General features: G+C 38.8%; 1 protein-coding gene across 4 annotated transcripts in view; it reads left to right on the top strand.

The window, feature by feature from the left end:
• Nucleotides 1-24,979, top strand: part of TRIM37 (tripartite motif containing 37) — a 171,726-nt gene that overhangs the window by 77,099 nt on the left and 69,648 nt on the right. For 3 of the 4 annotated variants that reach the window (XM_070478547.1, XM_070478550.1, XM_070478549.1), the window contains exons 16-18: nt 600-736; nt 6,063-6,148; nt 20,594-20,785. In XM_070478547.1, the coding sequence (XP_070334648.1) occupies nt 600-736; nt 6,063-6,148; nt 20,594-20,785 (415 nt within the window). The remainder of the gene's footprint in view (nt 1-599; nt 737-6,062; nt 6,149-20,593; nt 20,786-24,979) is intronic. The other variant, XM_070478548.1, reaches the window with a different exon arrangement.

The following is a 24,979-nucleotide window of genomic DNA, read 5'->3' as shown; positions in this document are numbered from 1 at the left end:
AACCTTTGATAGCATGAGTTAAAGGAAGGATGGAGTTTGTAGGTAGGACAGCTGAGAGTTGGAGGCATTTATGCTAACTAGCCGTAGCCTGTATGTTTTTCTGTATAGAAAGGTGACAGGGATTTATAATCACATCCCTGGTGGCTTAGAGGGTAAGGCGTTCACCTGCAATGCAGGAGACCCAGGTTCAACCCCTGAGTTGGGAAGATCCCCTGGAGAATGAAAATGGCAACCTACTCCAGTATTCTTACCTGGAAAATCCCATGGATGGAGTAGCCTGGGAGGCTGCAGTCCATGGAGTCACAAAGAGTTGGACACGACTGAGCCACTTCACTTCAGACCTTGAGGAGTGATGATTTGAAATGTTATTCTGTGAGGAAGTTGGCATGGACTGTATGAACCATTTCCAGTCATATTGAAAACCCAGCAGAAATAACTTATTGGTGGGCCCAGGTAATGTGGTTGTGTGATTTATCTCTACAGGGCTCAGCAGTGTAGGCCCAGCAGCAGAGGATTCTGAGGAGTACCTTATTTGGGGCTTAGTCCAGGCTGAGTGAAAACATTTGAGATAGAAATCATGTTTCTTTGCCTTAATCTAGCAGGATCTTTCAGATGGAGATCTGGATCTGGATCTTGTTGGTGAAGATGAAGCAAATCACCTCGATGGCAGCAGTTCTTCTGCCAGTTCCACAGCAACGAGTAACACAGAAGAAAATGACATTGACGAAGAAACGATGTGAGTGTCTCACAGAAACTACCACTGTAAACCATCTAAGTGATAATTTTAGAAGCATGGTAGTTAAGTTAGGCCTAAAACTAGGTGGTGGCTCAGACGGGAAACCGTCTGCCTATAATGCAGTAGACCTGGGTTCGATCCCTGGGTCGGGAAGATCCCCTGGAGAAGGAAACGGCAACCCACTCTAGTATTCTTGCCTGGAAAATCCCATGGAGAGGGGAGCCTGGCAGGCTATAGTCCATGGGGTCGCAAAGAATTGGACATGACTGACTTCAGTTTTCTTTCTTTCTTTCACTTTCTTTTTCTTTCTAAAACTGGGGATATTAAGCATTTTTTTCCCCTTGATTTTACCCTCTTATATAAATGAAGGAAGAAAGAGTGAGTTCCCTCCCTCTCATCTCTGGGATCCAAACAGTTTTCCTTGTAGCTTTAACTTTTAATTTTGTGGTTATTTCATATTTAAGAAATGTTGCAAAAATAGTAGCAGATTAACTCCCCAAATGTTAATGTTTTACTTTGTTATGTTTCTCTCTTTTCTCTCTCCACATAAAATTTTTTGTGAGACACTTGAGATAAAGTAAATATAGTTCTCATTGTATTAACTCCTCAAAATAGACCTTTTGCACTTCAAGTTCCCTCTTTAGAATACTTGGCAAATTGTCTTAAAGGGTTAGTTAAAATGTGAAGCCTTTAAGTTACCAAATCAGAAATCATTATTACTGATATTTTTAAACATATAAAGTAAAACTTATTAATTTGAGCTAGCATGAAAAGTTGTTGAAGATGGTGATTCTGTGAAGTGGAATCACCTTGATAAACAGCTTACATATATGGTTCTACCTGAATTAATTCCTTTGACTGTTAGGTCTCTTGACTTTTTTCAGGGTAGTCTTGAGGGCATCGTATTTTCCATTAAGCTTCATTCACAGCCTTACATTATATTGACTTTTTTAAAAGAAATATTTATTTATTTGCCTCTGCTGGCTGTCTTAGTTATGGCACTCAGGATCTTAGATCTTTGTTGTAGCATGCAGGGTCCTTTGTTGTGGCAGGATCTTTAGTTCAGGCATGCTGTGGGATCTAATTCCCTGATCGGTAATTGAACCCAGGTCCCCACATTGGAAGTGCAGAGTACTAATCACTGGACCACCAGGGAAGTCCCCTAGATTGACTTTTAATGTTTTTTCCACTAGAAAGTGTTTGATTATGTTCTCTTTATTTACATGCATCTACATTAATAGCTTGATTCAAAGTATATTGTATAATTCATAGAAATAGCACAGTTAAGCCAATTTGAACATCTGTACTGTGCTCAGTCACTTTAGTTGTGTCTTTGCGACCCCATGGACTGTAGCCCACTAGGCTCCTCTGTCCATGGGATTCTCCAGGCAAGGATACTGGAGTGGGTAGCCATGCCGTCCTCCAGGGGATCTTCCTGGACCAGGAGTTGAATTTGCATCTCCTGCACTGCCGGCAGATTCTTTATTGCTAAAGCCACTGGCAAGCCTAGTTTGACCATCTCAGGAACATACATTGTTAGCTTTTACAAATTAAGATCAGTTCCTTCCTTTAATAGGTGGAGAAGTAGGAATATAGTTGATTTGGATAATGATTATTAGAAATAACTTTCTGTTAGCTACAGCACATTTATCAAACAGGCCTTCTTCTCTCCCTCCACCTCAGTCTTTTTATGATAGCAGTATGTATTTTCTTCCTGCTATTTGTTTTTTTTTCTCCCTTTTTTTTTGAGGTAATTGTAAATTCACTTGCAGTTGTGAAAAATAATACAAGATTCCATATGCCCTTTGCCCAGTTTTCCCCAGTAGTAAGTAACAAACCTCACAGCCAGGATATTGATGTGACATAAGCAAGATACAGAACATTTCCATCACCACAAGTGCCCCATATGTTGCTATTCTATAACATACCTACTTTCCCCACCTAACCTCTTCTTTGCAATCACCCGTGTTTTCCTCTTTTCTATAATTTTGTCACTTAAAGGATGTTATGTAAATAGAATCATACGTATGTAACACTTAGGGACCGGCATTTTCCCCACTCTGTTTCTCTGCGGACGCATCCATGTTATTGTGTGCATAGGTAGTTTGTTGGCTCTGATGTGGATAAGTGGTTTGTGTTGCGGATACACTGCAATTTGTTCAGCTGTTCACTTCTGGAAGAACATCTGGATTGTTTTCAGTTTGGGGCTACTATAAATAAAACTACTGGAAACATTCATGTACAGAATTTTGTGTGAACATAAATCTCCGTTTCTGTTGGCTAAGTTTAACTGCTGGATTGTATGGTAATTGAAAGTTTAGTTGAAGAAACTGCCAAGTAGTTTTCTAGTTTTTGCATTCCTATGAGCAGTATATGTATGGTCCACTCTCTGAATCCCTTGCAGCATTTAGTGTTGCCACTAGTTTTTATTTTAGTCATTGTGATATCCCATTGTGGTATTAATTAATTCCCCATGTTAGCTAATGATGTTGAACATGTTTTCATGTGTTTAATTTCCCATATGCATATCCTCACTGGTAAAATTTCTCTTCGTGTCTTTTACCTGGTTTCTAATTGGAACTTTTTTTTAAATGATAAAATATACATTACCACAGGAGAAGGAAATGGCAACCCGCTTTAGTACTTTGCCTGAAAAGTCCCAGACTGGCCTGGCAACTACAGTCCATGGGGTCACATAGAGTTGGACAAGACTGAGCAACTGAGCCTGCATGCTTGCTTGCATACATAATCATGTCTAAGGGCAGTTCAGTGGGATTAAATATTCATGTTGTTGCACAACCATCACCACTGTCTATCCCCAGAGCTGTTTTTTTTCATCTTCCCAGACTAAACTCTGTACCCATAAAACGATAATGCCTTCTTTCCTCCTAGCAACTACTGTTGAGTTTTGAGAATTCTTTGTATATTAGATCCTGGAGAAGGAAATGGCAGCACACTCCAGTACTCTTGCCTAGAAAATCCCATGGATAGAGGAGCCTGGTAGGCTACAGTCCATGGGGTTAGAAAGAGTCAACACGACTGAGCAACTTCACTTTCACATGTATATTAGGTACTAGTCCTTTGCTGAATTTGGAACATGCTTTGAAGATAACTTTCATTCTGTAGCTTATCTTTTCATATTAACAGGGTCTTTTGCCAATCAGAAATTTTTGATATTTCAACAGTGTTTTGTAGTTTTCAGAGTATTTATTTTACACATTTTTGAAATCATTCATCAGTATCTTACTCTTTTTCATGCTATTGTAAATGTAATTGAATTTTCTTTTTAAGTTTCTTTTGTGGGTTGTTCTTTGATCTTATTCTTTTTCATGCTATTGTGAATGCAATTGAATTTTCTTTTAAAATTTTTTTGTGGGTTGTTCTTTGCAAGTATATGAAAATGCAGATTTTTGTATCCTGCAACCTTGTTAACTTGTTTATGAATTCTAATAGTTTTTTAATGGATTCTTTAGATTTTTCTATGTGTAATATTATACCTGTAAATAGATATAGTTTTAATTATTCTTTTTCAATTTGGGTGCCTTCTATCTCTTTTTCTTGCCTAAGTTTACTGGATAGAACATCATATAGAATTGGTGGGAGTGGACATTCTTTCTTATCTTGTTCCTGATCTTACAGGGAAAGTTCAGTCTTTCACCAATTAATATGATGTTAGCTGTGAGTTTTCCATAGATGCCCTTCTGGTTTATTGAGTGTTTTTATTATAAAAGGGTATTGGTTTTTTTGAAGTCTCTTTCTTCATCTCTTCAGATAATCATGTAGTTTTTGTTTTTTATTCTATTAATATGGTGTATTACATGAGTTCATTTTTAGATTCTAAACCAACTTTGCGTTCCTTGGATAATTTCTACTCTGCCATGGTGTGTAACTTCTTATGTTTTGCTGGATTTCTATTTTTCTTTTTTGCTGGATTCCATTTGAGAGTTGTTTTTTTTTAATATTCTTAATAGTGTTATACCTTTTTATGTGGCTCTGTTTTTATAGCCTGCTTCTTCTCACAGGCAAAATTTCTGAGCCAGAGTTCTGAAGCTAGAGTGAGAACAAAGGTGTCCTTATTTCTCCTATTTTAGAAACTGAGCCAGTGGGAGTGGGCGAGTTGGGGCTGTAGCCTCAGATCTTTTCAGTTGGTCTTCTGAGGCCTAGAACTTCTGCTTTATGAGTAACTTGCAGCAAGGGTGATCTGGGCCCCAGTTTCTTCACATGCTGCCTCAAAGGTAGAGCCTTGGGTCTGGGTGGAAGAAGGGAACCCCTGCCTCTTAGCCACATATACCTGACTTTAGTCTAGCCACAGGTAGCTGGGAGCAGGGTGAGAAATGCTGGGGTCTTGTTCCTCTTAGGAATATAGCCCTTCTCCTGAGAGCTGTGGGAAATGGGAGCCTTATGTGCTTGGGTGCATCAGTCAGAAGTGGAATTGCTGTGTCACTGCTCTTGGTTCAAGTACCACACACTCATTGTCGTTACCAAATTTCATTGCTGTTTTCATTTGCTATATGCTCTTAGAATCATTTCCAGAGTCTATAAACTGTTGCCTTAAAAAACAGTGTTCACAGTGTCACTGGAGAGCAGATCTGTGGAGCTCCTCATGCTGTCAACCTGGGAACTGATTTTCAGACTCCTTTGGGCTTCCTGATGGCTCAGCTGGTGAAAGAATCCACCTGCAGTGCAGGAGACCCTGGTTCGATTCCTGGGTTGGGAAGTTCCCCTGGAGAAGGGAAAGGCTACCCTCTCCAGTATTTTGGCCTAGAGAATTTCATGGACCGTATAGTCCTTTGGTTGCAATGAGTCGGACACGACTGAGTGACTTTCACTTTAAATACCCAAAACTAGAGCTGATTTGTGCTATTCCATATAGTACTTTGTCATTAAAAATAAGATAATTGTGTTTTGATAAACAGCACCCTCTTTTCTGAAATGATATCTTAAGAAACTAGTTTTTAGTTATATATAGTAATTTGAACATCCTTCTTAACCTTAAAATGTACAGTTTTAAGCCTAATTTGCTACCATTAAATTACAAATTCTTTGAAGCTATAATCTCTTCTGCTTACATGGTTCTCAAATTTTCTATTTTGAAAATTAAATGTTGCCAACCTATTTTGGTACTTTAAAATAGTAGATTGAACATTAATAATACTGCCCATACATGTGATAATGACAAAAGTCTTTCCTCTCAGTTTTCTGTTTAGAAATATACTGTTACTTCATAGGAGAAAGCTATACACTATTACTGTAAAATTCACTGAGATATGACAGATAATGTTAATTTTACTTACTATGTGGAAAAATGAATTCTGTATATTCTTAGGTCTGGAGAGAATGATGTGGAATACAACAACATGGAGTTGGAAGAGGGAGAACTCATGGAAGATGCAGCTGCAGCAGGACCTCCAGGTACTGGAGCCAAACCCCACAAGCCATCCTGTCTTCTCTTTCCTCTTCTTTGAATGTATCGTATTTTAATATGTGGCAGCCATTGCACTACATTGTTCATGAAGGACTGTATTTTATGTATGGATTTTAGAGTATTACTAACAGTGTTTAGAATAGTAATAGCTAAAATTTGATACATTCTCACATAGCAGGCATTGTGCAAAAGCCCTTAATGTGTACCTTATTTACCTATAAAATTCTTGGAGGTAGATTTTAATATTATCTTCTTTTTTGTAGCTGTAGAAACTGATGTGTAAAGGAATTAAGCAACTTGCTGTCATTTTACGATTAAGTAAATGAAAGAGGAATGAGAGTTTTCTGTTTACTTGAACCCTAAACTCATGATCTTATCTACTATTACAGACTTACTTTTTATGATACATAAGTCTTGTTTGTATACCTACCTCAACTGTAGATTAATTTGAATAGAATCATTGAATTTTTGAGTTACGGAAGACATTTTGAGAACTCAATTTACATGTGGAAAAAGCTCAGAGATTTAGTTGGTATAGCTAGACTAGAACCTCATGTCGTCTTCTTGAACCTAGCTTTTTACCAAAGTACATGGCTCCTCCTGGGATAACCAGTTTTAAATAGTAAGTGTTTCTTTTGTTTTCTTGGACCTGTTCAATTAAGCATGGGGATTTTGGCTAGAACAATTATCAACTAGTTTTTTGCTACTTCTGTTTTACCTGCTTCGCCCTTGGTATGAACATTGGCATATTCTGTAGCATGCTTGAATATCTAAAGACCTCTTTGATACTTAATACTTCCACTTCTGCATTGTACTCCTGTCTTTCACTTTATTTCTAGGTGATCTCAGTCACACCTGTATGTCAGTTTTGTCTGTATGCTGATTACTCCCCAGGCTCCATCTCTAGCCTTTATTTTTCTCGTGACTTCCAGACTGATGTAGCAGTTTGGTTTTGAAGTCTCAGTCTTAGATCTCCTGAATAGAAATCATTACCTTTTCATTTGCAGGCTTACCCATCAGTGATGGCCACCATCTTGATAATTAGTAGTGCTGTATATTCTTCACCTTTTTCTCTCCTTCTCTCCTTCGACTCTCCCTTTAACATGTCACCAAAATCTGTTGATTCTTCCTCCTAGATAGTGAGTGAATACATTTGTTACTTCACATTCCATTGCCATTTCTGGTGTAGGCCTGTGTCTTTCAACCTGAATGAGAGGCTATTTGGGTTCTTTGTATGCATTATTGCTCCCATCCATTCTGCTTCCCATGGCATGAGTTCCAAATGAGGTGACTTTTTATTCCCTTCAAAAGAATATCTGATTGTATCCCTTCTCTCCTTAAAAACCCTTTATTTCATTCCATTTACTGATAGGATGAAATCCAAACTCATTAATATGGTATACAATGGCCTTCATGTGCTGACTCCTGCCCATTTTTTCCCCAGCTTTAAAAGGTATAATTGACAAAAATTGTATATGTTTAAGGTGTACAGCATGATGGTTTCATATAAATACACATTGTGATCAGCATGATCAGGCCAGTTAGCACTCATTGCCTCACATAGTTACCTTTTTTTTTTTTTTTTCATTCCTCTTCTCTACCCCACTCCCCTCTGAAAATAGCTTGTTTGTTTTCTGTGTATGACTGTTTCTGGGTTTGTTATGTTTGTCCATTTGTTTTGTTTCTTAGATTTTACATATAAATGAAGTCATATTTCTTTTTTTTTTTTTTGAAGTCATATTTCTTTTTCTTTCTCTGTCTTACTTATTTCATTTAGCATAATACCCTCCAGGTCCATCATGTTACAAGATCAGGTAATGGAAAGTCTTTATTTGCCTGGCTAAGGAGCTTGGCCTTTTATTCTGTGGAACCACTAAAGGTCTTTAAGAGTGAATGTGATCAGATTTGTCTATATAGTGAAAAATGGGTTAAAGGTGGATGAGATAAAATTGGATACTACTATGAAAATTCTGTGGAAGTCCAGTGGTTAGAACTCCATGCTTTCACTGATGAGAGCATGGGTTTGACCCCTGGTTGGTAAACTTAAGATCCCACAAGCTGCATGGTGTAGCCAAAAAAATAAAAGGAAACTACCTCAATATTCCAGGAAGGAAATTTTGAGGGCCCAAAATAAGGTAAGAATAGTAGAGGCAGAGAAGAAGAAACCTTTTGAGAGATGTTAAGTAAGACTCTGTATGACTTGGGAGTGTCTTACTGGATGGGTTGGAGTTGGTGGCAGTGTGGGGGTGATGCCTTAAGGTTCCTAGTTTGGGCCTCATTCCATAAGCTAGTGAGTTTCAGAGCAGAGGATAATATATTCAGTGTGAACCATGCTGATATTGATGGGCCAGTGGGACTCCCACGTTATGATCTCCAGACCCATGTAACTGGCTGCTTGGAAGATCACAGGTGTGAGTCTGTGTAGTAATAAGCATTGTTTTTTTTAAAAATAAGCATCATCAGGGCTTCCCTGGTGGCTCAATGGTAAAGAATCACCTGCCAATGCAGGAGACGTGGGTTCAGTTCCTGGTCTTTGGCAAATTACTAGGCCCATGCTCCACAACTGTGGAACCTATGCTCTAGAGCCCAGGAGCTGCAGCTGCTGAGCCCATGTGCCACAACGACTGAAGCCTGTGTACCCTCGAGCCCATGCTCTGCAGAAGAAGCCGCCACAGTCAGAAGCCTGTGCACTGCAGAGTAGAGAGTAACTCCTCGCCACAGCTGGAAAAAAGCCCTCACAGCAACGAAGACCCAGTACAGCCCCCAAATAAAAGATTATTTTAAAAAGATTTTTAAAAATAGGAGTCATAGTTTTTATTCATTGAAATTAATGAACTAATTAAAATATCATTTACAAGATTCACCCATAACATGTAAAGAATTTCTACAAATCAATAAGAAAAAGATGACAATCTCTTTAGTTTAAAAAAAAAACAAAAAGCAAAAGACAAGAATAGACACTTCACAAAGGAGTCTATCTAGATGACCAGTACACATTTTTAAAGGTTTTTTTTTTTTCACTGTTTTTGTCAGATAAATGCAAGTTGTGGTGCTATTGAGTTTGTTTATCCTTCATGAAGTTTCTTGAGTTGAGTTTTGGATGTTTACATGAATAGTTTTCATTATATGTAGGGAATTTTACCCATTTTTCTTTGAATAATATTCTTTCTCCTCCTCTCTAACTCCCGTTACGTGTATGTTGGTACACTTGGTGGGATTTCACAGGTCTCTGAGACTCTGTTCATTTTTCTTCATTCTTTTTCAGGAAATGCCAGATAAAATCCACATTATGATACCATTGAATGTCCACTGTAATGGCTAATACTTTTTAAACTGGCAGTACTAAATGTTGAAAGCATGTGGAGAGATGGAAACTCTCATAGCTTGCTGGTAGGAATGAAAATTGATAACTCTACTTTAGAAGACTGTTGGGCAGTATAGGTAAAGCTAAATATACACATCCTATGACTTTTCCACTTTCAACAGAACAGGAGCTGGTATTTGCCAGTTGAGTTTTACAAGATAATTTAAAGCAGTGTTGTTCTTTTTTAGGTGGTTTTGTTTTCTTGTGTTTTTAATTTTTAAAAAGTAAATGTAATTTTTAGTAAAGAAAAGAATGTGAAAAACTAGAGAAGACTGGAAAGGTAGTTTGAGTCGAGACTGTGTAGGACCTCAAATGTTTTGCTAATACATACAAGCACTGTGGTAAAATCAAGAGCTCAGATAGATTAGTGTGACATTTTAGCAGGCTTAATCTGGCTTGGCTTAGGAAGAGAGCATCCATTTGCTTTTTTATGAGTTTTTTTTTCCCTCGTGAAGTTCAGGAGCAGTTTTCTGCTTATAAGTTCAGTAGCTTTATTTCTCGGAGAAGGCAATGGCACCCCACTCCAGTACTCTTGCCTGGAAAATCCCACGGGTGGAGGAGCCTGGTAGGCTGCGGTCCATAGGGTCGCTAAGAGTCGGACACGACTGAGTGACTTCACTTTCACTTTTCGCTTTCACACATTGGAGAAGGAAATGGCAACCCACTCCAGTGTTCTTGCCTGGAGAATCCCAGGGACGGGGGAGCCTGGTGGGCTGACGTCTATGGGATCACACAGAGTTGGACACGACTGAAGTGACTTAGCAGCAGCTTTATTTCTAGTAGCAAAAAGCAACCCAAATTCTTTCCTAATAGAAATAAAGTAGTTTTATATATTCATATTTTATAGCGCTGCACAGAAATAATGAAAATGAATAAGCTGCTATATATAGCAATATAGATGAATCTCATGAATATAATATTGAGCAAAAAAGCAGAATGTAAGAATATAGCTGTATCATTGCATTTAAAAAAGGTTCAAAAACAGGCAAACTAATATATGGTGTTTTACTCTGGATGGAAGTTACCTTTGGGGAGGAGGGTAAGTGAGCAATTTTAGGAAGCATGGAGGAATCTTGGGCTGCTATTAATTTGTGATCATTCACTAGGCTTTATGGACTTCCCTGGTGGCTCAGCAGTAAAGACTCTTCCCTGTGGTGCTGGAAATGCAGGTTCAGTCCCTGGGTTAGGAAAATCCCCTGGACAGAGGAGCCTGGTGGACCCCTGGTTCATGGGGTTGCAAACAGTCAGACACGACTGAACCAGCTGAGCATGCACTCATACATACTAGGCTGTGTGAGACAGACATGCACACACTCGCCCAGGTTAGTGGCAGTGCTGACTCTCAGGAAACTGAGATAGATGCTAAACTCTCTGGTGCCTTTGGATGAAATGTGATACTGCTGTGTGTGGAAGGATGGGAACCTGGGAGGGGTGGAATAGCCAAAGGACTTGAACCACAACAGAAGGAGTTTGCTAAACTCTCTGGCTTGCCTTTGAATGAAATGTGATACTGCTGTGTGTGGATGGATGGGAACCTGGGAGGGGTGGAATAGCCAAAGGACTTGAACCACAACAGAAAGGAGTTTGCTCATTGGTGAGAGTAGTGAGTGACCTGGAAGAATGGTTAGAAACAGAAGTCTGTTAACACCCGTTTCTATACTTGGAGGTCCATTTAACATGAGAGATAAATAGCTTTTCTTTTTGAAGAACCAGATAGTTGGGCAATCGATAGCATAATCTGGACTAGTGAACCTATTTACTGTATGATAGAACCACCTGAGTAGCTTTTTGAAAAAGTCCTAGATCCCAGTCCAGTATCCTCATTCAGGACATCTAGAGTAGGGCCAGGAATCTGTCATTTTAAAAACTCCTCCAACTGACTTATATGCAGCCTGATTTGGGAACTTCCTAGTAAAGGAAAAGAGCTAAGGAGCAGTTTGAAGGGGGAGAGGGAATAGTTTTCTGTCTTTTAAAATAGGAGTTTAAAAAAAAAAAATAGGAGTTGCAGTGGTGTGTACAGAGGCTAAAAGAGAAATTGGCAACGAGATAATCCTTAGAAGAGGAAGGACAAACAAGTAAAAGGTAAGGACATGAGGGTGTGAATATAGATGAAAAACATGTAAGTAAATAACTGGCCTGAAGCTTCTGAATAATAAACTTTTCTCCTAAGTACCCCCTATCCATCTCTATCTCTTTAGAAACACCCTCATGAATAGTCAGGACCTGATTACTTCATGTTATTTTTATATTATCTACTTTAAGACTTTGCATTTTTTAATGTTGTGGATTTTTTTAAGAATATATTTAAATAACTTTATTTAAGGAGGTCAGTTTTAACCAACATTTCCATACCTAATACTTGCTAGGCATTGTACTAGGCACTGGAGAAAAGTCAGATGGTTTCCTTGGGTTAAGGAGCTTTTTACTTCAATATAGGTAATAAAGAATGACCATGTTCTCAGATGTCATATTATGTATCAGTCATTAACAGGTTAAGTCTAAAATATTCAAATTGTACTTCAGTATTTAATCAAACTAGAAAAAACGTCTTGCCAGACAGTCATGACCTGAGTATTTTACTTTTCCTAGACCTGCAGAAGATTCCATTTTGATGTCTAGATCCTTGGGATCTGTTATACCAGGGGGCTTGACTTTCATCCAAGACCACTGGGTTATAAGATACATTCTCCTTTTCCTTAACCCTCATCCCCCAATTGTATGTATTGTACACGCTCTAACCTTTTTATTTCTGGGGTTTAGGATGGGGCTTCCGAGGTGGCGATAGTGGTAAAGAATCCACCTGCCAATGCAGGAGATGCAAGAGACATGGGTTTGATCCCTGGGTCAGGAAGATTACCCTGAAGGAGGAAATAGCAACCTACTCCAGTATCCAGTATTCTTGCCTGAAAAATTCCATGGACAGAGGCTCCTGGCAAGCTGTAGTCCATGGAGTCATGAAGAGTGTGACATGACTGAGCATGCATGCAGTATGGGGTTGTGGATAACTCCTGAATTTTGAATAGTAATGAGGCCAGTGGTCATTCACTGTTCTTTGTACACTTCTCTGGCGATATGGTTTCTTTCTTTTTTTTTTTTTTTTTTATTAATTGGAGGCTAATTACTTTACATCGTTACAGTAGTTTTTATTATACATTGAAATGAATTAGCCATGGATTTACATGTATTCCCCATCCCAGTCCCCCCTCCCACCTCCCTCTCCACCCGATCCCTCTGGGTCTTCCCAGTGCACCAGGCCCGGGCACTTGTCTCATGTACCCAACCTGGGCTGGTTATCTGTTTCACCCTAGATAATATACATGTTTCAATGCTGTTCTCTTGAAACATCCCACCCTCGCCTTCTCCCAGAGTCCACAAGTCTGTTCTATACATCTGAGTCTCTTTTTCTGTTTTGCATATAGGGTTATCGTTACCATCTTTCTAAAGTCCATATACATGTGTTAGTATACTGTAATGGTCTTTATCTTTCTGGCTTACTTCGCCCTGTATAATGGGCTCCAGTTTCATCCATCTCATTAGAACTGATTCAAATGAATTCTTTTTAATGGCTGAGTAATATTCCATGGTGTATATGTACCACAGCTTCCTCATCCATTCGTCTGCTGATGGGCATCTGGGTTGCTTCCATGTCCTGGCTATGATAAACAGTGCTGCGATGAACATTGGGGTGCACGTGTCTCTTTCAGATCTGGTTTCCTTGGTGTGTATGCCCAGAAGTGGGATTGCTGGGTCATATGGCAGTTCTATTTCCAGCTTTTTAAGAAATCTCCACACTGTTTTCCATAGTGGCTGTACTAATTTGCATTCCCACCAACAGTGTAAGAGGGTTCCCTTTTCTCCACACCCTCTCCAGCATTTATTGCTTGTAGACTTTTGGATAGCAGCCATCCTGACTGGCGTATAATGGTACCTCATTGTGGTTTTGATTTGCATTTCTCTGATAATGAGTGATGTTGAGCATCTTTTCATGTGTTTGTTAGCCATCTGTATGTCCTCCTTGGAGAAATGTCTGTTGAGTTCTTTGGCCCATTTTTTGATTGGGTCATTTATTTTTCTGGAGTTGAGCTGGAGGAGTTGCTTGTATATTTTTGAGATTAATCCTTTGTCTGTTGCTTCGTTTGCTATTATTTTCTCCCAATCTGAGGGCTGTCTTTTCACTTTGCTTATAGTTTCCTTTGTTGTGCAAAAGCTTTTAAGTTTCATTAGGTCCCATTTGTTTATTTTTGCTTTTATTTCTAAAATTCTGGGATGTGGGTCATAGAGGATCCTGCTGTGATTTATGTCAGAGAGTGTTTTGCCTATGTCCTCCTCTAGGAGTTTTATAGTTTCTGGTCTTACATTTAGATCTTTAATCCATCTTGAGTTTATTTTTGTGTATGGTGTTAGAAAGTGTTCTAGTTTCATTCTTTTACAGGTGGTTGACCAGTTTTCCCAGCACCACTTGTTAAAGAGGTTATCTTTTTTCCATTGTATATCCTTGCCTCCTTTGTCGAAGATAAGGTGACCATAGGTTCGTGGATTTATCTCTGGGCTTTCTATTCTGTTCCATTGATCTATATTTCTGTCTTTGTGCCAGTACCATACTGTCTTGATGACTGTGGCTTTGTAGTAGAGTCTGAAGTCAGGCAGATTGATTCCTCCAGTTCCATTCTTTCTCAGGATTACTTTGGCTATTCGAGGTTTTTTGTATTTCCATACAAATTGTGAAATTATTTGTTCTAGTTCTGTGAAAAATACCGTTGGTAGTTTGATAGGGATTGCATTGAATCTATAAATTGCTTTGGGTAGTATAGCCATTTTGACAATATTGATTCTTCCAATCCATGAACACGGTATGTTTCTCCATCTGTTTGTGTCCTCTTTGATTTCTTTCATCAGTGTTTTATAGTTTTCTATGTATAGGTCTTTTGTTTCTTTAGGTAGATATACTCCTAAGTATTTTATTCTTTTTGTTGCGATTGGTGAATGGTATTGTTTCCTTAATTTCTCTTTCTGTTTTCTCATTGGTAGTGTATAGGAATGCAAGAGATTTCTGTGTGTTAATTTTATATCCTGCAACTTTGCTGTATTCATTGATTAGCTCTAGTAATTTTCTGGTAGAGTGTTTAGGGTTTTCTATGTAGAGGATCATGTCATCTGCAAACAGCAAGAGTTTCACTTCTTCTTTTCCTATCTGGATTCCTTTTACTTCTTTTTCTGCCCTGATTGCTGTGGCCAAAACTTCCAAAACTATGTTGAATAGTAGTGGTGAGAGTGGGCACCCTTGTCTTGTTCCTGATTTCAGGGGAAATGCTTTCAATTTTTCACCATTGAGGGTGATGCTTGCTGTGGGTTTGTCATATATACCTTTTATTATGTTGAGGTATGTTCCTTCTATTCCTGCTTTCTGGAGAGTTTTAATCATAAATGGATGTTGAATTTTGTCAAAGGCTTTTTCTGCATCTATTGAGATAATCATATGGTTTTTATCTTTCAATTTGTTAATGTGGTGTATTACATTGATTGACTTGCGGATATTAAAGAATCCTTGCATTCCTGGGATAAAGCCCACTTGGTCATGATGTATGATTTTTTTAATATGTTGTTGGATTCTGTTTGCTAGAATTTTGTTAAGGATTTTTGCATCTCTGTTCATCAGTGATATTGGCCTGTAGTTTTCTTTTTTTGTGGCATCTTTGTCTGGTTTTGGAATTAGGGTGATGGTGGCCTCATAGAATGAGTTTGGAAGTTTACCTTCTTCTGCAATTTTCTGGAAGAGTTTGAGTAAGATAGGTGTTAGCTCTTCTCTGAATTTTTGGTAGAATTCAGCTGTGAAGCCATCTGGTCCTGGGCTTTTGTTTGCTGGAAGATTTCTGGTTACAGTTTCGATTTCCTTGCTTGTGATCGTTTTGTTAAGATCTTCTATTTCTTCCTGGTTCAGTTTTGGAAAGTTATACTTCTCTAAGAACTTGTCCATTTCTTCCAAGTTGTCCATTTTATTGGCATAGAGCTGCTGGTAGTAGTCTCTTATGATCCTTTGTATTTCAGCATTGTCTGTTGTGATCTCTCCATTTTCATTTCTAATTTTGTTAATTTGGTTCTTCTCCCTTTGTTTCTTAATGAGTCTTGTTAATGGTTTGTCAATTTTGTTTATTTTTTCAAAAAACCAGCTTTTAGCTTTGTTAATTTTTGCTATGATCTCTTTAGTTTCTTTTGCATTTATTTCTGCCCTAATTTTTAAGATTTCTTTCCTTCTACTAACCCTGGGATTCTTCATTTCTTCCTCCTCTAGTTGCTTTAGGTGTAGAGTTAGGTTATTTATTTGACTTTTTTCTTGTTTCTTGAGGTAGGCCTGTAATGCTATGAATCTTCCCCTTACAGTGTCCCATAGGTTTTGGGTTGTTGTGTTTTCATTTTCATTCATTTCTATGCATATTTTGATTTCTTTTTTTGATTTCTTCTATGATTTGTTGGTTATTCAGAAGCGTGTTGTTTAGCCTCCATATGTTTGAATTTTTAATAATTTTTTTCCTGTAATTGAGATCTAATCTTACTGCACTGTGGTCAGAAAAGATGACTGGAATGATTTCAATCTTTTTGAATTTACCAAGACTAGATTTATGGCCCAGGATGTGATCTATTCTGGAGAAGGTTCCGTGTGCACTTGAGAAAAAGGTGAAGTTGATTGTTTTGGGGTGAAACGTCCTATAGATGTCAATTAGGTCTAGCTGGTCCATTGTGTCCGTTAAAGTTTGTGTTTCCTTGTTCATTTTCTGTTTAGTTGATCTATCCATAGTTGTGAGTGGGGTATTAAAGTCTCCTACTATTATTGTGTTACTATTAATTTCCTCTTTCATACTCGTTAGCGTTTGCCTTACATATTGCGGTGCTCCTATGTTGGGTGCATATATATTTATAATTGTTATATCTTCTTCTTGGATTGATCCTTTGATCATTATGTAGTGTCCATCTTTGTCTCTTTTCACAGACTTAATTTGAAAGTCTATTTTATCTGATATGAGTATTGCGACTCCTGCTTTCTTTTGGTCTCTGTTTGTGTGGAATATTTTTTTCCAGCCCTTCACTTTTAGTCTGTATGTGTCCCTTGCTTTGAGGTGGGTCTCTTGTACACAGCATATATAGGGGTCTTGCTTTTGTATCCATTCAGCCAGCCTTTGTCTTTTGGTTGGGGCATTCAACCCGTTTACATTTAAGGTAATTATTGATAGGTATGGTCCCGTTGCCATTTATTTTGTTGTTTGGGGTTCACTTTTATACCACCTTTCTGCGTTTCCTGTCTAGAGAAGATCCTTTAGTATTTGTTGAAGAGCTGGTTTGGTGGTGGTGAATTCTCTCAGCTTTTGCTTGTCTGTAAAGCTTTTGAGTTCTCCTTCATATCTGAATGAGACCCTTGCTGGGTAGAGTAATCTAGGTTGTAGGTTATTCTCTTTCATTACTTTAAGTATGTCCTGCCATTCATTCCCTTCTGGCCTGAAGGGTTTCTATTGATAGATCAGCTGTTATCCTTATAGGAATCCCTTTGTGTGTTATTTGTTGTTTCTCCCTTGCTGCTTTTAATATTTGTTCTTTGTGTTTGATCTTTGTTAATTTGATTAATATGTGTCTTGGGGTGTTTCGCCTTGGGTTTATCCTGTTTGGGACTCTCTGGGTTTCTTGGACTTGGTTGGCTATTTCCTTCCCCATTTTAGGGAAGTTTTCAGCTATTATCTCCTCGAGTATCTTCTCATGGCCTTTCTTTTTGTCTTCTTCTGGGACTCCTATGATTCGAATGTTGGGGCGTTTCACATTGTCCCAGAGGTCCCTGAGGTTGTCCTCATTTTTTTTTATTCTTTTTTCTTTTTTCCTCTCTGCTTCATTTATTTCCACCATTTTATCTTCTAACTCACTTATCCTATCTTCTGTCTCTGTTATTCTACTCATGGTTCCCTCCAGAGTGTTTTTGATCTCATTTATTTCATTATTAACTTTTAATTGATTTTTTTTTATTTCTTCTAGGTCCTTGTTAAACATTTCTTGCATCTTCTCAATCTTTGTCTCCAGGCTATTTATTTGTAACTCCATTTTGTTTTCAAGATTTTGGATCATTTTTATTATCATTATTCTAAATTCTTTTTCAGGTAGTTCCCTATTTCCTCCTCTTTTGTTTGACTTGGTGGGCTTTTTTCATGTTCCTTTAGCTGTTGGGTATTTCTCTGCCTTTTCATCATGTTTAGATTGCAGTGTCTGGAGTGGGCTTTCTGTATTCTTGTGGTCTGAGGTTCCTTTTTATTGTGGAGGTTTCACCCAGTGGGTGGGGTTGGACGATTGGTTTGTCAAGGTTTCCTGGTTAGGGAAGCTTGTGTCAGCGTTCTGGTGCGTGGAATTGGATTTCTTCTCTCTGGAGTGCAGTGGAGTGTCCAGTAATGAGTTTTGCGATGAGTCTCTGTGTTAGGTGTGACTTCGGAGAGCCTGTATGTTGACACTCAGGTCTATGTTCCTGTGTTGCTAAAGAATTTGCGTGGTATGTCTTGTACTGGAGCTTATTGGCTCTTGGGTGGTGGTTGGTTTTGGAGTAGGTATGGAAGCTTTTGGATGGTCTCTTATTCCTTAATGTTCCGTGTAGTCAGGAGTTTTCTGGTTTTCTCAGGATTTGTGCACAAGTCTCCTGCCTCTGGATTTCAGTTTTATTCTTCCAATAGTCTCAAGGCTTCTCCAACTATACAGCACTGATAATAAAACTTCTAGGTTAATGGTGAAAAGATTCTCCACTGTGAGAGACAACCAGAGAGGTTCACAGAGTTACATGAAGAATAGGAGAGGGAGGAAGGAGATAGAGGTGAGCAGGAGGAGAAAAAGGGGACTCAAGAGGAGAGAGACAGATCTACACAGTTATCTGTTCCCAAAGTGTTCTCCGTAGCCCAGACACCCACAAAGATTCACAGAGCTGGATTGGGAAGAGAAGGGGAATGGAGGAAATAGAGGTGTTATGAGGTAGAAAACAGAGAGTCAAAAGTGGGAGAGTATCACCACACTCCTGAATAGAAATGGGAACTGAATATTGGATTCTTAAATGACCAAAATTTATATCACATACTACTGAAAAACAAAGATTGAAAATCTAGTGTAGAGGTTAGACTCTTTGAAATACAATATTTAAAAACAAAAACACAAAAAATTTAGAACTGTATATGAAGTTCAGTTTAAAAATAGGGTTTCTCTCTCTCTCTCTCTTTTTTTTTTTTTTGGCAAGGTTAGAGTGAAATGAAAATGAAAGTTAAGGAATAATAGAGGAGTATTAGAGGACTCTAAAAGTAAATAGGAGAGAAAAACAAAAAGAAAAAAAAAGAAAAAAAAATTTTTTTCCCTAATTAAAAAAATCGTAAAAATATATGAAAATGAAAGTTGAGGAGTAATGGGGGAGTAATAGGGAATTATAAAAGAAAATAAAAGAGAAAAAATTAAAAAAAAAGGAAAGAAAAAAAAATTTTTTTTTTTTTTTTTTATTAAAAAAAAATATGTACATATATATCTAGGAATTTCTCTGAGGTTGTTGCGGTCAGCGTAGGTTCAGTTCAATTTCAGATAGCTCCTCTTTCCAGCTTACACTTCTCGATATCTGTAGGCCCCTTCCCGTGTAGTCGGTGTTACCTTCAGGGATTTTAATCTGTTGCACCGGTCCTTTCTGAAGCGGTTCCCTTTGTTTATTTGGCTTCTGTTTGCCGTCTCTTTGGTGTCTAATTTCCGCCCTGACACAGGCGGGCGGAGGTGATCTCTTATTTAGGTTCTCTAGTTCAGTTCAGTCCTGCTACGGGGAGGGCGGGCCGCTGCAGACAGGTATCGCTGTGTGTGGATAGCACTCACCGTGTTCTGGCCACACTGGGTTTGCCCCGCTCATGGGTGTCTGTGCTTTCCCCGTCTACACTGCTCAGGCTCCCGGCTGCTCTATATGGAGCGGGCCCTGCGTTGAGTGCGGTTCCAGTTTTCGGGTACTCCACAAAGGCACAGATTCGGTTGCTCCTGCGTTTTGTGCCTTCCCCGGCCTGAGCGGTTCAGGCAGCCAGAGGCTTGGGCGCACTCTCCCGGGTGCAGCACGCCTTTTCCCTCCGCGGCGAGCGGCCCAGGCAGCCAGAGGCTTGGGTGCAATCTCCCCGGGTACGGCGCACTTTTTCCCTCCGCGGCCCCAGCACGCGCCGCCAGTCGGGTCTCAGGAAGTCTTTAGCTAGAACCCGGAGGCCTGTTTGCAGTGTGGGAGGGGGTGGCTTCTCAGGGGCTGTTTGCCCTTTTCCCCTCCCCCCTGCCTCCTACCTCCAGCGGGGATGGGCCGGCTCTTCTCTGGAGATTCTCAGTCCCTTTGTTTTGCGAACCACCGGCAGTGTGTTCGGGTCAGTTAATTTTGTCCCTTGCTATCCCAAAGTTTAAAAAAGCTCCCTCCGATTGCTCTCAGGGTCTTCGGGCCGGTCCTCACCCTAAGCAATGCCGCCCGCTCCTCTCCGTTCCGCCGCGCTTGTTGCTGGCGGGTATGGGCGTCTGGGGTACTTTTCTGCTGGGAGTTGCTTTTAGGCACGTAATCTGTGGGCCTTGTTTAATTTTTCCTCCCATTTAGAATGCAGAAAACTTCCCCCAGTCCCGCCAGTGAGAGGGTTTCCTGGTGATTGGAAACTTCCTCTATTAAGACCCTTCCCGGGACGGGTCTCCGTCCGTAGCTCTTTTGACTCCCTTATTATCGTTTATATTTTGTCCTACCTCCCTTCGAAGACAATGGGCTGCTTTTCTGGGCGCCTGATGTCCTCTGCTAGCGATCAGAAGTTGTTTTGTGAAATTTGCTCAGCATTCAAATGTTCTTTCGATGAATTTGTAGGAGAGAAAGTGGTCTCTCCGTCCTATTCCTCCGCCATCTTGGCTTCTCCCTCGATATGGTTTCTTTGTGCTTCTCATTATGAACACCAGCTCCTAAGAGATAGGTCCATAGACAAGTATTCAAACGACATTAACCAGTTTATTTTTTTCTTTTACATATACTTGAATTTGTCCAATTTCATATAGCTTTCATTTTTCCGTATCTCTTTTGCAGGTGGTAACCATGGCTATGTGGGTGCCAGTAGCAGACTGTCAAGAAGAGCACACTTGTGCTCTGCTGCTACCAGTAGTTTATTAGATATCGATCCTTTAATTTTAATACATCTCTTGGACCTTAAGGACCGGAACAGTATGGAAAATTTGTGGGGCTTACAGCCTCGGCCCCCTGCTTCACTTCAGCCCACAGGTAAAATATGAACAGTAATTTTCCTTTTTTCTGTGCTTCTCCAAAAGAACTTTTAAATTTGAATTCGGGTATCTTAAGTGTTGGAACATGGTATGTTTCTGTCACAAATCGATTTTTCATTGTATTTTATAAAAATATATCAATTAAATCAGTTTTTTGTTATTGTTCAAAGGTATTTTGTACAAAAATAATGTCAAAGTACCTGTAAGAAGGTTTTTATATGATTTGCCATTTAGATTGTTACTACTGGGCAGTTTGATACATGTGAATTAAAATTGTCGTTTGTGAATGAACTTAAAGTTTCGCAGGCCTCATGAGTACCCTGACTTCTAAGTGGGACTGTGTGTTAATTAAAAATAGAAGGTTTATTCATGCTTTGATATCCAGTAGCCTAAAAATGTATACCAGTTAGCAGCAGTATTTTTAAAAAATTATTTGTTAAAGAGAAATTACACTTGTGTTACTGTAGTATGATGTATACACTTACGCGAATTTAGGTGTATAGTCAAATGTGGACTTTTTAAACTTTAGACACAGGCTTTTCTCTTTTTTAAACTTAATTTTATTTTTAAAAATTTGGTTGTGTTGGATCTTTGTTGCTGTGCACAGGCTTTCTCTAGTTACGGGCATCAGGGGCTACTTTCTAGTTGCAGAGTGGAGGCTACTCTCTCGTTGTGGTGCACAGGTTGTAGGCACACAGGCTTCAGTAGTTGCAGCAAGCAGCCTCAGTAGTGTGGCGCACGGCCTCAGTTGCTCCACAGCATGTGGAATCCTCCCAAACCAGGAGTTACACCCAGGTCCTCTGCATTGGCAGGCAGATTCCTATCCACTGTGCCACCAGGGAAGTGCTAGGCATTGACTTTTAAATGGCATATTTTAGAAACCATTTTTGTTGGAAAATTTTCTAAAATAAACTGAACATTTTTCCTACCTTCCTAAAAAAAAGTAGTACTTTACAAATCAAATCTGTGATTTAGAACAGTGATTTTGGTGCTTCTTTGTAGCAGCAGAACTCACTTTTCAGGTAGAGTTTAAGGCAGATCCTCAGTGTAGAAAACAGAAATAGAGCTGCTCTAGTGGAGGATAGATCAGAACTTGGAGTATTTAGTTCTCTTTGTTCCTAAAGTATACTTCCTGAAAGCCTGGGTCCTCAGTTTGACAGCCTGTCTCCAATTAGGTAAAGAAACAGTTGCCTTTTTCTGTCATTCAAGTACATTTTGTATTATGTGCCTACAAAATAGCACTTATCACATTGCATATAATTTTTTTCTGAGGCATTCTTATTGTAGAAAGTTAAAGTGTAGAAAATTATAAAGAGAAAATTAAAATTACACATAGTTCTTGTGATCACCAAACAAATACCCTTAAAAAAAAAACTTTTAGCAAAGATTTTGCTTACATTATAACCATTGTTGTTTGCAAAGACTTAGTGAAACAAACAATTTCTGTTTCTCCAGGTAGATGTATACATTGTTTTAACCTTTTTAAAGGAAAATTTTGTAGTCAGTGTAAAATACCTCTATCCTTTAATCCTGTAACTTCATTTTTAGGAGTATATTCCAAAGAGAAAATAATCAGAGTTCTTTGAAAATATCCAACAATACAATTATGGTTGAAAAATTACAGTTGTCCAAGGAATAGCATATTTTATAGACAAGTAAAATCCTGTTTTTGAAAAATTCAGTGTCAGAGAAAAGAATGCACACTACATAAACAGAATAATATCTCTGTTCTCTGAAAGTTTTCTATTAAAATTGATAATATAAATGAAATGAATTGAGTTTTAGATCAGAATGATTAAAAAGTCGATGACGAGGAGGATGCGGTATGAAATAGGGAGAACAAGCTTGGATTTAAGCATATTGAGTTTGAAGTACCAGTGGGATATCACAGTAGAGATGCTCAGTAGATAGCTAAAAATTAAGAACTGAAATACAGGCAGTTATTTGCCGAGAGGTGATGCTAAGTAATTAAAGAGAGTAAGATTGCAGAAGAATGAGTTTTAAGAAATCCTTTAAAAGGGCTCGGAACATAATTATGGTGAACATCTGTTGTTATTGCATCTGTGGAAGATGAGCCAGATGAAGGGCCTTTGGAGAGAAGAGAGTCATGGAAGCTAAGTGGAAAATAACCTTTCTGTGAGAGGATATTTAAGGCTAACATTGCAGAAAGATCCAGGTTTCTTTTTATTAAAATACTTGCTTGAATTTTTGTGTTCATTTTGTACTCTTTGTATATTCTTTCCTTCTCAATCTGTATACTTTCATTTCCTTTTCTTGTCTTATTGTATTAAGTTCTCAGTGAGAACTTCCTGTAGAGATTGGAAAGGAGTGGTGAAAAGATGTCCCTGATCTTGATGGGAAAGCTTTTAAGTTTCTCACCAGAAAGTATAATACTAGCTGTAAATTTTCCATAGATATTCTTTTATCAAGTTGAGAAAGTTCCCCTCTATTCTGAGGTTTTATTGTGAATGGTTGCTGGATTTTGTGAAATGCTTTTTTTTTTTTTTGCATCTATTTATATGATGTAAATAGATTATATTAAATGATTTTCAAGTATTGAACAAGCCTTGCATACCTAGGATAAATCCCATTTGGTTGTCATGTATGGTGTTTTAAATATATTGTTTAGTTCAGTCTGCTAATACTTTGTTGAGGGTTTTTGATATCTGTGTTCGTCAGAGATACTGGTCTGTAGTTTTCTTGTAATGTCTGTCTGACTTTGATATTAGAGTAATGCTGGCCTCATAGATTCAGTAAGGAAGTATTCCCTCTGCTTCTTGTGGGGACTGTAGAGAATTTTATAATTTCATCTTTAAATGTTTGGTAGAATTCACCGGTGGATCCATTCAGGCCAGATGCTTTCTGTTTTGGAAAGGTATCGTTACTGACTGAATTTCTTTAGTATATACAGGCCTATTCATATAGTCTGTTTTTCCTTCTGTGAGTTTTGGCAGATTGCCTTTCACGGAGTTGGTCTGTTACATCTAGGTTGTCAAATTTGTTGGCATAGAGTTGTTTATAGTGAACACCTGTCACGTATCATGCTCGCTCCAGGTTTTTGTTCTTAACCACTGTTTCATAAAAGGGACATAATAAGGGGCATCAGGGTATGAACAACAGATAGTGTGGCTGAACCAGATTTCGAGGTACACGCAGTGGTAAATAGAAAGGCAAGTTGAATCTGTTCTATGAAAGGCTTGCCTGAGGAATTTACTCATAGTGAACAGTGGGTAACCGTTGTTTCAGTTTAGGAATAGTTTGATTCAAACTATATTTTAGAAAGCTTGCAGTGTTAAGAAAACTATCAGAAAGAAAAATTTAATTGGGATACAGTTGTAGATGTTTATTTGTCATTCCCAGTATGAGAGGACAAATTCATACATTTCTGTGTATTTTCTCAGTCATTATAATATGTGGAGCTGGGATAAGGTCCTCAGGATCTTTCGACATTATAAAAATTATTTTAAACATCTAGGGAACAGATTAACCTGGGCAATGGAGAAGTAGTTTACTTAGAGCAAAGAGTTATGCTTGTGGAGGTAGAGTTTATGGGGCTTGGCAACTAATTGTAATGTGGTAAAGAGGACTTCCCAGATGGCTCAGTGGTAAAGAATCCACCCACCAATACAGGAGATGCGAGTTCGATCCCTGAATCGAGAAGTTCCCCTGGAGGAGGAAATGGTAACCCACTCTGGTATTCTTGCCGAGGAAATCCCTTGGACAGAGAGCCTGGCGCTGTACAGTCCATGGGGTCGCAAAAGACACAATTTAGTAACTAAGCAACAACAACAAAAGAGTGCTCTTAAGTAGCTTAGCTCACCAGAGGGGTGGGGGCAGTATCAGACTGAAGTCTGCGGGAGGAGCTGTAGATAACCGTCCTTCTTGGAAGAGGTGAGTAAGCGTTACAGATGAGACTCTCAATGCTGTTAACCTTATAACTTGACAAATTCAGGAAGGCTTCTCATCCTCAGTGCAGTGAGTATCCTTGTCAGGGTCCCGTGGTATAAGATTCCATAGCGTTTTTACACTCTCCTGTCTGGCACTTACCACGCAGTACTGGAATGGATTTTCATTTTTTCACAGTGGGACTGTGAGCTCTGTGAGAACAAAGGCTGGGTGTTTGTCCGTTCACTTTTGTATCTCCTGCCTAGCCCAGTGCTTAGCATTTGAAACAAACTCAGTAATTGTGTAT

This window comes from Odocoileus virginianus, chromosome 17 (assembly GCF_023699985.2).
Source record: "Odocoileus virginianus isolate 20LAN1187 ecotype Illinois chromosome 17, Ovbor_1.2, whole genome shotgun sequence".
Taxonomy (NCBI): domain Eukaryota; kingdom Metazoa; phylum Chordata; class Mammalia; order Artiodactyla; family Cervidae; genus Odocoileus; species Odocoileus virginianus.
The sequence above is the reverse complement of the archived record's forward strand: the minus strand, read 5'-3'. Positions and strand labels throughout refer to the sequence as shown.